The sequence below is a fragment of the Symphalangus syndactylus genome, chromosome 3, assembly GCF_028878055.3.
Source record: "Symphalangus syndactylus isolate Jambi chromosome 3, NHGRI_mSymSyn1-v2.1_pri, whole genome shotgun sequence".
Lineage (NCBI taxonomy): Eukaryota > Metazoa > Chordata > Mammalia > Primates > Hylobatidae > Symphalangus > Symphalangus syndactylus.
The window spans coordinates 44,884,163-44,896,583 of NC_072425.2; the positions used below are offsets into that span (position 1 = coordinate 44,884,163).

At 39.1% G+C, this 12,421-nt stretch overlaps 1 protein-coding gene across 4 annotated transcripts in view; it reads right to left on the reverse strand.

Annotated features, from left to right (window-relative positions):
* Nucleotides 1-2,385: 2,385 nt before the first annotated feature.
* The window catches only part of STX17 (syntaxin 17), a 70,352-nt gene continuing 60,316 nt past the window's right edge, over nucleotides 2,386-12,421 (reverse strand). For all 4 annotated transcript variants that reach the window (XM_055271684.2, XM_063636193.1, XM_063636194.1 and 1 more), the window contains 2 exons: nucleotides 10,900-10,986; nucleotides 2,386-10,195 (listed from right to left, as the gene is read on the reverse strand). In XM_055271684.2, the coding sequence (XP_055127659.1) occupies nucleotides 9,956-10,195; nucleotides 10,900-10,986 (327 nt within the window). In that variant the 3' untranslated portion in view covers nucleotides 2,386-9,955. The remainder of the gene's footprint in view (nucleotides 10,196-10,899; nucleotides 10,987-12,421) is intronic.

Here is a 12,421-nt window from a genome sequence, read left to right on the forward strand (position 1 = left end):
AAAATATTTCTATATTTGAGACTTTTTACTAATTCACTTTGTTATAAATAACATATTGTAAACCCTTTACTCAGAATCTAGATGACCACAGTTGCTAGCTTTTTCAGATTTAAAGTTATTTCCCAGGTAATTTAATTGTACCGAATCAGAATGGGAAGCTATATGAATCCATGTGATCACTCAAACCCAGCCTTTCATTGAAGCATCCAAGTTCCCTCTTGAAGAACACATTGGGGAAAGGCTGGCCTGCCCTTAAACAATAGGTTTTGGAGTCACCAGAAGAGGAACAGTGCAGCTTACAAATTGCTTCTCTAAAATACCCCTTCCCCCAACCCTGCTTAGTAAATTCCTGCTATTCATCCTTAGTGCCTAATAACACTTGTCACTCCCTGTGATCCCACAGTCCTTTATGGATTTTAGAGTACCCAGTCTAATTCAGAGTTAGAAGTACACGTATCTCTCTTCCTTATCACTGTGTGAATGCCCTGAAAGCACGAACTCCTCTATCTTTGTAATCCCAGCACTTGCGACACTGAAGGTACTCAGGAAATCTCTGATGGAAAAAAAAAGCCAAATTAAATAATAAGTATGTGAGCAAATGAATAAAGAACAAGAAAGCATCACCATAAGTGGAATGAGCTCTACTGGTTAATCTGCAGATCTCAATTATCTGATGATTCTGTCCATCACAACTACGTGTTTAGGTGAATCTAGTCACCTTTAATCCTGTATCCGAATCCGGCTTTGGGGTCCTAAGAGTCTTTGTCTAGAAGAGATTAAAATCTTACAGTGCACACCAACCCAGAGATACCTAACTATCAGAATAACACTTGAATACCCTCTTGGGTAATGCAGAGTCCCGCAGAGGTGCTGGAAAATTTCTGAACTCCACATTTGCTGTGAGGTAAACCTGACCCCTAGCTTGGCCTCATGGACTTGAGTTGACAAAATATCCCTGTTGTGGTTTTCAAAACACCACTCATCTGCCATTCAGCAAGCATTATCTACTGTTTCCAGGCCACAGATCTAACAGTAAGGAGACTGTACCTACCATCAAGGAGCTGAAAGTCGAGTGAAGGAGCAAAATAGATGTGTAAATAATGGAATGTTGTAGGTGCTAGGATGTGAGTTAGTCGCAGAGAACGTGGAGGTGTGTACAGCCTTGGGAATTGGGAGCCTTCCTAGAGGAAGTGCTTTCTTGCTCAGAATAGAAAGAGTTATACTTTTCTAAGCACATCAGGCTCTTCTCCAGGAGAATTGTTATTAATAAAGACTGTCATTATTCTATTATCTTACTGTAATAAAAGTATTGTTAGGTATTGCTGACCTGTTTTTTTCTCACAGCTCTAGTCCTTTCCGGTAATAACAACATGTCCCATGTGTTTTACTTATTGCCATGGCTACCAGGGAGGAAACCACATGCCTACTGTCCTGGTGCCCTGCATAAACTTCCTACATAGGATTAGATCAATATTAGAATCCTGATGCCTTGTTTTCTTGCCCTACCTACTGCCCAGGAAGGGGAATAGAACATGGCATTCCTGGCTATGCACACAGCAAGGATTATAGAACAGGTCATCAATTCTGAGTGATCAATTCTGACTTCAGAATGAGCACGGCTTTCTGATTTAAAACACTGTCCATTTCAGAAATTTTCCAGGATTCAAAGGTAAATTTCCTGGTCTGTGGCTCCTGGAATCCAGCTTTTACCCCTTAAATTTAGCCTTTTGCCCAAGCTCAGTGTTCTGGAACATTTTCTATTTTCTTGTTTTTCATATTACTGGTAGTAATTTAACTTGCATGTGTACTTTCCCACTAATGTTGGGATTTTGTTTTTTATCTAAGCCTAGAAATGATCAATTCTTTTAGAATATAGATGCTCTGTTTTTTGATAACGCCACATTTATTTTCATTGCCCTTATTACTAAGGTGACCATGTAATTTTTTTCATCCAAACCAGGACATTGAGATGAAAAGGGAGCATTAGTAATAATTTCACCAGGACAACAGATGTAAATCAAGGCTGTCCCAGACAAACTGGGATGTATGATCACCCTGCTCTTAACCGGATCTTATATATTTTCATGTTTGGATATCATTCTTAATAAAGATGAAAAAGATGCACTTTCTAACAGGCATCTGTCATCTTTGAACTGTCTTCTTAATAAAGCCTTTTGAAAAAATCATTTTAAGGATTCTGAGTATATTTCTCAAGTCTCTACTCATTTTAGGTGTCTCCCTAACACTAGTCTTGTAGGTACATGATACCTTTTTTAAATTAATGTGCATTTCCTTTAAACTGTGGGAAAAAATAGTAACAATTAGTAATAGCAACTAACATTTGCACAGTTAGTAGGAGCCAGGCACTATTCCAGGCACTGAACATGAATTTAGTCTTTTAATCCTCATAACCACCCTGTGAGATAGCAAGGTGTCAAGGTAGGAAGGAGGAAGAGTTAAGGACGTCCTGAATTGTTGACCCCCAGTGTACCCTGATAAGTGGCAGCAACCTGTTATGAACATTAAAACCTATAGAGGACAGAAAGGGAACTATGGAGAACTATTAATGCCACTTGATTCCTTTTCATTCCTATAAGCTAATTGAGTGGCCGTTTGTTGGAATAAGTATATGAACCTTAGCATTCGAGACCCGGGTTCAAATCCTGTCAAATGTTTACCTCTTCAGCCCCGCCCTTGCCCAATGCCAATACCTGCTTGCTTGACACGGCCATTAAATTCCTGCTGCTGCATCCTGTTTCAATACTAGTCTGTCAGACTATCAATACTTCTTGGATTCCTGCAATTCTGACCTAGCAATCCTAAGGTAGGGCAGAAGATAAGTCAGTCCGAATTTTCCCACAGCATTTCTTCAGTGATTCATGTCCTATATCCTCTCTCTTCCAAGTCATGACTTTTAATTGGGAAAAGAGATAGACATATCTTCACCTGCAAATTCTGAAAATTTAAATTCATGATTTCCAAGTCCTGGAGTTGTTGTCCGGATTTCTTCTGTCGCATCATTCATTCCTGTTAATATACAAAAGTGGGTACTAAGTAAGGATTTGATATGTCTTAGAAAGCTATTTCATATTTTAATACGTGTCCCCAAAAGAGAGCAGAACTCACATGCTATTACCTCATCACTCATCATCTAACAATCACTAACAGGAATGTAGTTTCTTTTTTCCTTCTCATCACTGTGTTTCATTGCAAGAAGTACTCAAAGCTAATGTGATCCCTGTCCTGAAAGCAGATTACAGTCTAGTTGGGGAGATCACACCACCACCAGTGAAAGAATTTTACCCCTCTGAAGTTCGAGAACGTTGCAGAATTAACCATAAGTGAAAACTGGAGCCACTGAATTGCAGTGGTCAAGAAATATTCATGTAGAGATGGAAAACGATTGTGAAGGACTTAGAAACTAGTAAGTAAATTTCATGACTGTTTTCTCAGTGGGTTTTCAATAAATATGGAATGACTATTAGAACAAGAACAAAGAGGGCATTCAGTGTTAAGCAGATGATCTCAAGCAGAGAGGGAAGAAAGCACAACCTGTGGGAAAGGAAGGCAAATATGCCAAGTATACCAAGAACTACACCAAATGTGAGGTTTAATACTAACTTCCCTGGCAAGAAGGCAAAATGAGGAACTCAGAGGAGTAATAGTCTTATCTGACACAAAGCAATACATCAATTCCTATAAACAAAGAAGTATTAAATTTTAAATAGATCACATCCTAGTCTGTATTTCCATCCAACCAGCTTCATCACTCGGGTGCATTTAATTTCTTAGTTTTCTGTGAGCCCACCATGTTATGTTTTGAGCCCTTTGTCCATAACTCCGTCTTCAATCAGGCATATTCTTCTTTAGATACTGCTCAAATACCACATGTTCCACAAAGCCTGCCCCTTCTTTTCCAAGCAGAATTTGGCCCCTCCACTCTGTGTGCCCTTGTATTACTTTGTTGATTCCTCTCTTAGGGCACTTACCAGGTTTTACTGTGATTTACTTGCTTTAGGTATCTGAATTCATTAGCCTGAATGGTTTACAGGGGTAGATTCTATAGGTCTAGTATTTTTCTATGTATAGCCCCAGCACTCAACACACAACAGGCCTTCAGTTAAATGTTGGTTAAGTAAGTAAATTTATTGCATGTTTCCTTATTCAAGCACCACTCAGCAATATAATAAATGACAAATGAATTCAGTAAGCTTTACAGAATTTGCAGAAATTCTTGCCATTGGGCCTTTTCTCATGCTGACCCTTGCTAACACCAAGTGTTTAACAATAAAATGGAAAACATCTTTAGGGGGTTTAGTTAATGAAACCCAAGTAAACACCTTTTTAGTGATTAACCTTAATACAAGAAAATCTCAACTACTTGTGAAGTGTATAGAAAACACGTACCATTGAATGTCTTTCTCAAATATTAAGTTTTTCACAGGAGCTGGACAATGGTCCATTCAAGGCTGGAGTATTTATGCTCCTGAAGAATACTTGTGCTTTGGCTATCAAATGCACAGGTGACAACACTGACATTGTTTTGAAGGTTGAGAAACTGAATGCAATTTCTTCTGGTGGAAAAAAATATTTTCTTCAGGATACAAGTTTTAGGCTTGTCCAAGAGCTTAAATAAACCCCAGCTGACTATTATAAAGTAATATAGAAATTATTTTAGACCAGAAAAATGTAAACATGGGTTATTACCAGTTTGAACCTTCACCATAGAAAAACCTTAAAATCACTCTTGTGGATTTTTAGTGGCATTGTCAGATGGTGAGTAGTGAGTTTCAAGAAATAAAGCTGGGGCCAGAACATAGAAGGCTGTGAATGCCAATCTAATGGATTCAAGCTTTATTTGGTATTCAGTGGGAACCACTGAAAATCTTTCAGCAGAAAAATGAAAGATGGACATGGTTGTTAATTCTTGTGGCAGTGATATGAGGAACTGAGCCACTTAAAGTTGGGGGAAGATCAAGTGCGGGGTGTGAGGTAATAGTCTTTTACTAGAGTGATGGCCATGGATATATTTAGAAATGAATGCAACTAACATTTAAGGGAGAATTGACAGGACGAGGCTTGATATAAGGAATGGAGTCAAGCTGGTGACCACTAAGGTTGGAAGATTCATGGCTGGGATGGGAGAAGACAGCTGCCCCTGATTTTAAAAATCTTGCTACAAGAGACAAAGCCAAGCTAGGACTCTGATCTCAGGATTCCCCATCCAATTATCTTTCCATTGTAGCTATTGCCTGATTTGGAATGTTAAAGCTAGTCTGAAAGACCACGAGCCTTAGCAGGTAACTTGATATGGCATAACACTCAGTTAAATTACCTTCAGGATTTTTTTTCTTAGACCCTGGTTATAATCCTAGCTCTTGTGCTAACTAGTTTTGTGATCTGGAGCAAATCATTTGCCTTTGACACTTTTTATGGGATTTTTTCAATTTAATATTGCACAGGTGTATTTCTTATCTCCCATTTCTATTTGAAAGTAGCAACGTGGATACATACCATGTGGATCCTTTACATTTATGGTTTATAATACCTAAGAAGTTTCTTTGTAAAAGGGCATCAAATTAATGAATGTAAATTGTGAGAACCACCTGTTAAAAACAATAAAGTATTAATTTAAAAACAATAAAACATTAATTTAGGCTAGAAGAGAAACTCCCCTACCTTTTATTAGGCCTCTGATTACTTAAGAACATTATCTAACATTCGTTAAGTACCTGTGAACCACAGCCACATTCTACTTTATAACAAAAAAACCCACCTCATTTCCGAGGAGAACTTTCCCCCCAGGCTTTTCTTCATGCTTCCTTCTAAGATTTCTTATGGCAGCAACGAAGGACAAAGGGGACCCTGAGAAATACCTTTCATATTTAAGGTTAACACAAAGCATGGTTTGGTTTCTGCACTCTAATGGAAGAAAAAGGTTCTATATTATCTAGTTATATTACAGGTTTCCTCAACTTCTTGTGATTGATGTTACCAGTATTTGATTCTCAATCCTGTACAAAAATCTTAGAGCACTTAAGGGAGGGCAAGAAGGCAGGCAGCCCACAGAAGGAGGTTTTTGGACTCATGCAATTCTCCCTGTACAGCACTCAGTTTCAGTATAACCTCAAAATCCTCCAGGAACTCTGGTCAGTTCTACACAGCACCATCATACCCCCTTTTCTGGGATGATCTGCAAAATGTCTTTGGAGGCAATTCTGAAAGAACAGTTTCAAAATTGGTCTAAGTAATATTAACACTAGCATCACTACAGTAAGTACATGATTTCCCAAGGATATCCAAAAGGATATCCTTGATCTATGAATTATTTGATCTATGAATTATAAATTTGTTTTAAAAAGCATTAAAGTTTATTTTTAAATTACACAAAAAGCACTGTTTAAACAATGGTTATAACCAGTGAACATTAAGAAAACTTGCAGGCAGGTGGATGGGATTGAGATACTGTTTCTTGATTTTATAGTTTAAGGGCCAAATTGAGCACTGTTTATGTCTGCATCAGCTACCATTAAAAACTTTGAGGCTGCTGGACACTCAGTAAGGAATCAGAAGTTTTTTAAAAAGATGCAAATGAATGGAATGTGTCATTTCAAAGCCTGTTTGGTAAAGCAGAATGGATGACCCACCTTTTTATTTTTTATTTTTTTTGAGGCAGGGTCTTGTTCTGTCACCAAGGCTGCTCCTGAGTTCAAGTGATCCTCCCACTTCAGCTTCCCATGTAGCTGGGACCACAGGTGTGTGCTATGCCACACCCAGCTAATTCTTAATTTTTTTCATACAGACAAAGTCTCATTATGTTGCCCAGGCTGGTCTCAAACTCCTGGGCTCAAGTGATCCTCTGGCCTCTGCCTCCCAAAGTGCTGGGATTGCAGGCATGAGCCCCTGCCCCCGACCCCCATCTCAGTGTTGTAAAGAGGCTGTATAGTCTGAGACATAAAACAGTTTTTGTAGCTCAACAGACCTAGTTAACATTCCTGGCTTCACCCCTTTGTAGTTGAGTAAATCTCTGCAAATTATTTTCTCTGAGGCCGTTTCCTTACTTGTAAGATGCCTGGTGAAGTGCCTGGCAAACAGAAGGTATTCAAGAAATACCAGTTCCTCTGTGAGGGTGTTTTTTTCAAGCTAAGGGTTGCAACCCATTGGTAGATATCGATTTAGTGGGTTGCAACTGGCATATTTTAAAAACTAAAAACAATAAAAAGCATCAGAATGGTAAGTATTGTTCATTAAGCATATTCTAAGGTTTGATATAAATGCGTTTTTTACTGTGGGTTACAGCCAAAAGGTTTGAAAGTCTCTGCTCTACAGAGAAATTCTCAGATTATGTTAAAAAAAAAAAAAAAGTCCTTAGGATTGCTGCCTTTATCCAAATGAGGGCCCACAAATTTTAAGACATTAATCAAAGTGTTCCCACTTTCTAACTTGTTGCAGTAAAAATAAGACATGAATTGGAGAAAATATTTAATCTGATATGATAAAACATTAAATTCAATTTTAAGGTTGGTTTCTGTGTCATACTGACTATGCTTATAAACACTTTATCGTTTATAGTTGATCAAACTCTTCTAGCAATTTCTATGAAAAAGTTGGCTATTAGGTTCCATTATAGAAAATGAGATACTTTTTAAAAGGACTATAACTTGCCTATGTGTGAAGACTGCTAGAGTAATATTCCAATCCTGATGAGCAGTAAAAGTCAAGGGCTTACATGAGTACATACAGTGGTATTCCACACTGGCTCAGTAAAAATGAGAGATACCAACACAAAGTGTGAGCTTCAAATACAGGCCTCCTTCAGGTCTTTATGTAAACCAGATTTACCTTATAATGAATCCCTAGTGCTGCCGCTAAGTTGGTGGGCTGAAAGGATAGCCAATTTGGGATGGAAGAGTGGGGTAATACGCAGTGATGAAGAAGGGTAGAATACTGGGAGTTTCAGAATTAAATGACACAGCAGAATCTTGATGTAACTGTATCTTAGATTTATAATTTCAGCTGACTATGCTGGACTGGTGATGTCAGAATTACCCCTGGAACTGAGGTTTAGGAATCTTGCTTTAGTAAGTGCCTGGGGTGAGTTCTGATCCTCATTCAGGTTTGACCACCCTGTGTTAAAGGGACAGAGCAAGGTCCAGAAACTAGAGAAGAGGTGTAATTCAAAAGAAATTATCCCAGCCTCACAGGTGTCCAATACTGGATCAGAATCTGACACTTATTCAAAGTATTTCCTTCTTGGTATTATTAATATGTTAATGATATAAAGCAGCAGACAGCAATATTTGATACTTTCTAGTTATTTAATGATACTAAGAAATGGTGCTGTTTCACTGGATTTCATTGATGAGATTCAAGAAGTATGAAAGAGAAAGTCTCTTTAGACAGGGACATGAAAGGGAGCCATCAATAAAAGTTACTAAAAGTAAACTCAGAAAGAAAGAAGTGATAAACCATCCAATCCCCTAATGAACCTTAGCTCCTGGCAGAGAGACAGCTCACATCTTCTGAGGTGCAGGTGCCCATCCCTGTGCTCAGAAAAAAGAGTAAGTAAGGCAAAAGGTGATTCCTCCTATTTCAAATGAGTTGGGGGTACAGAGGGGAGCTGCTTGTAATCTTAAATTCTTTTTTTCCAAATTTAAAGCCTTTCTGCAGTTTGAGATAGACATGCGGTTGGGCTGGACCATGCTCGCTGTGAATGTCAGGTGTTGAGATTAGCACCACACCCTTCCCTGGGTCTGAGTCTTGCATGGGTCTTTGTCTATCATTGTCTAGAATGTGAGAAAGGTAAGCATGGGAAAGCCATTTTGGGGAAGAAACACCAGCTATAGAAAGCAAAGGGATGCATAAGAGATAAAAAGTCTGGGGAAAAGGATGGTAGTAACAGAAGTGAGGTAGCAAGCGAGTTCTCAGCTGCCCCTAGAGACCAGCTGAAAAGAAGACTGGGTCAGATACCCCCTATCTGGCAGATATATCACCCCTCAAAACTGGAACATGCCCCAGGAAATGTTCTTGGTGGTTTTTTCTCCTTGTTCATTTTAGCCAAAACTCTAACAATGTTGAAAATATCTGGAAATTTTTTTCTTCTCTTTTTACCTAGAGGTTACAGGAAGGGATGCACAGAGATGACAGACAAGACAAAAAAGGTTATGAGAGAATTCCTCATTATACATGGGTAGAATTCATCCCAGAAACCAAAGAACTTTTCATAATTACAAGGGAGGGATGGCACAGGGCACAAGATCTTTGAGGTGTTAGGAGACAGGCTGACAGACTAAGCTTGGTGACTGGCTTAATAAGTCTCCTACCACTTGAAATTCTGTGCAGAGGAAGAGTTCAGAAGCCAGAAGATTTTTGGAAGAGAAGTTGAGCCTCTTTCATTTTCTTACATCATTAATTTCCTTCACCAGAAAATATAGTTGGACCAAACTGCAATAGGGTTCGCCAATGGACTCCATTATGTAGTCCACCTGTGCTCCTCACTAGGCCCTGATTTCGCTGATAACAAAGGCTTCTGAACTCTTATTCTTTTCCTTGCTAACAAACCTCAATAATCTACACTCAGCCTTAAGGTCTCCAATTCAGGGTTATGGAAGAAACTAGTCTTCCATAACCCAACGTTTTTACACATCTCAAGTCCTTATCAGAGTTATAGGTTCAGTTTTCACATTTCCAGGGAGAAAATCTGCTCCTTGGCAGTCTTCAAACTTTACCTGACATACATTATACACCCTCAGCCCAGGGTCTCAATCTCTAACATCTCCATGAACACCCCAGCAAACAACAAAATATATCCATTTATCACACTTCAATCCCACTTGAACATCAGTAGCCACTATCGTGATATACTTGTGTTCCAAAAGGTGACGGAGTGTCCAACAGCAGCAAAGGTCCTCATTAGGATAGACATGTTGGCACCAATAATACTGAAGTTTGGTTTTTAACTGCATTTCTTGTCAGTTTGGCTGGGAAGATCTGGACAGCTGGAAGTGAGCTTCTCCATCATTTTCTGTTTCTTTCTTTGTATCAATTTTCCACCTGTGAAGCCCAACACCCCACCACCAAGTGCAGCTGCAATTCCTGCCACTTTGAAGCCTGCAAGGAGGCCAATAGGACCCCCTACCATTCCTCCGATGAGTGCACCTGCCACAGGCAGAGCTGCCAACTTGTATTTTGCAGCCTGTAAAAAAAAAAAAAAAAAAAAAAAATTCAATTTAGAAATTGAGTTGAGAATATCTGCCTGTGGTGATGTGCGTTTTCCTCTCATTACTCCTGGCAATGCCTCTTTAACTCTTGGTACATAATTAACCTTAGAGACTGTACTTGTAGGGGGGAAAAGAAAGTATTCCACAGGTACTGCAATTGCTCCAGATCTCAGAACTTAGAGAGCTGAGCTACAAAGAGTGGACTGCTACAAATTGATTTTACTTGCAAAACAATCAATTCACTAACTATCTAGCTGGCTTATTTAAACTGTTTCCGCAGCCACAGATTTCACCCAATGCTTTTATGTTGCACAGAGATTATTCTGTGCTGTGTGCCTGGGGTTAAAAGCAACATCCTATGGAAAATAGATGGTCCTACTCCATGTGTGCTGTCACATACTTACACTTCTACCCTCTGCAAATATTCCCTGGTAATACCAAATGCCTTATAGCAGAGCTACAGTTTATTCTCTCTTTGAAGAAATTCCTCTCCTGATAGAATGAATCTTAGAGTAGAATATTACAACATTGATTTCTTGCACTACCTATGTGTCATTTCTTCCTTATTTCCTTAATTGCTGGTTCCCTCAACATTGAAGAGAGCAGATCAATTGGGTTAATACTAGAGATTCCTGGGAGCCAGAGTACCATTGATTTGTCAGCAGGAGCAGAATCTTACCTTCCCCAAGTTTTTGGTTCCCTCTTCAACATTCACAGCGGCACTGTTGACATGGTCTGCAATGCTGTCAATCTTCTCCTGCTGAGACTAGATGCAAAGGAATTATGAGTGAGCGGTCCTGCTGGGGAGCAGCAGGGAGCCAACACACACTATTTTAATTCCTGTAATCAGGGCCCTGGGTACTGCAGCCTTGTCGTCTTAATAGTGGTTCATTAATAGCATCTGATAAGCCATGTCGAAAGGACAAATTAACTTTCATAAAAAAGAGGGGGTCTTAATTATTAGGTAATAAAAGGGTGGCAACTTTACAGCAAAAAGCATCTCACGCTAAAATTCACTCAAACATACAAACATATTATTCTCCAAATGAATCCACTTTCCAGAAAAAAAAATCCAAATAAGCATTTACATGTCATGTTGGATTTGATGGAAAAAACAAACAAACAAAATCAAACCACAAAACACCTCCCTAACTTACCTTCTTTGAGGATTCAGTTTAAATCAGGCACATTTATCTTAGGAGTAAAATGCCCTTGGTCCAATAAATACAAACTGTTATGTTTCAGGAAAAAGACTACAATATGGTTTGATCTATTATGAGATCTTTCCATTTGTAATATGCAGTAGGGAACGGTGAATGAAATCACTGTTCTGTGCTTTACACCTGTATATCTTAATACATTATAAAATCATGACAGTTTAAAATGTTTCAGATCAAATATATTAATAAAGCATTCTACATAAAATGGCAACACCTGTGCTGGCACAACAGCAACTGTGACTCATGGAATCTCTGGGTAGAAGGAATGTTGAGGTCATCAGGTCAATCTCCTCTCTGATGTGCGAAGCCCTACTATAAACATCCTGACAAGTGGTTACTGAACCTCTGCTCAGATACCTCCAGTGACACGAACTCATTACTTGCTGTAGGAACACATTCCCATTTTTAATTCAACTTTATTTAGATAGAATTTACATATAACAAGTACTGCTTTTAATGGTATACTATGATGAAATTTAGCAAATGTATAAACCAACTATCACAAATGTATAAACAACAAATGTATAAGCCAACATATACTCAACTATCGCAGTTTACAGACTACTTTGGTTTTGTTTTTTTAATGTGCAGAAAAAAGAGAATCTTTTTTTTTTCTGAGACGGAGTCTCGCTCTGTTGCCCAGGCTGGAGTGCAGTGGCGAGATCTCGGCTCACTGCAAGCTCCGCCTCCCGGGTTCACGCCATTCTTCTGCCTCAGCCTCCCGAGTAGCTGGGACTACAGGCGCCCGCCACCACGCCCGGCTAATTTTTGTATTTTTAGTAGAGACGGGGTTTCACTGTGTTAGCCAGGAAGGTCTCGATCTCCTAACCTCGTGATCCACCCGCCTCAGCCTCCCAAAGTGCTGGGATTACAGGCATGAGCCACCGTGCCCTCCCAGCCAAGAATCTCTCTTTGATCCTAGATAGATGCCACCTACAATGAGGGTGAAATAATTCAACTTTAATCCTGAAGTGTTTGATT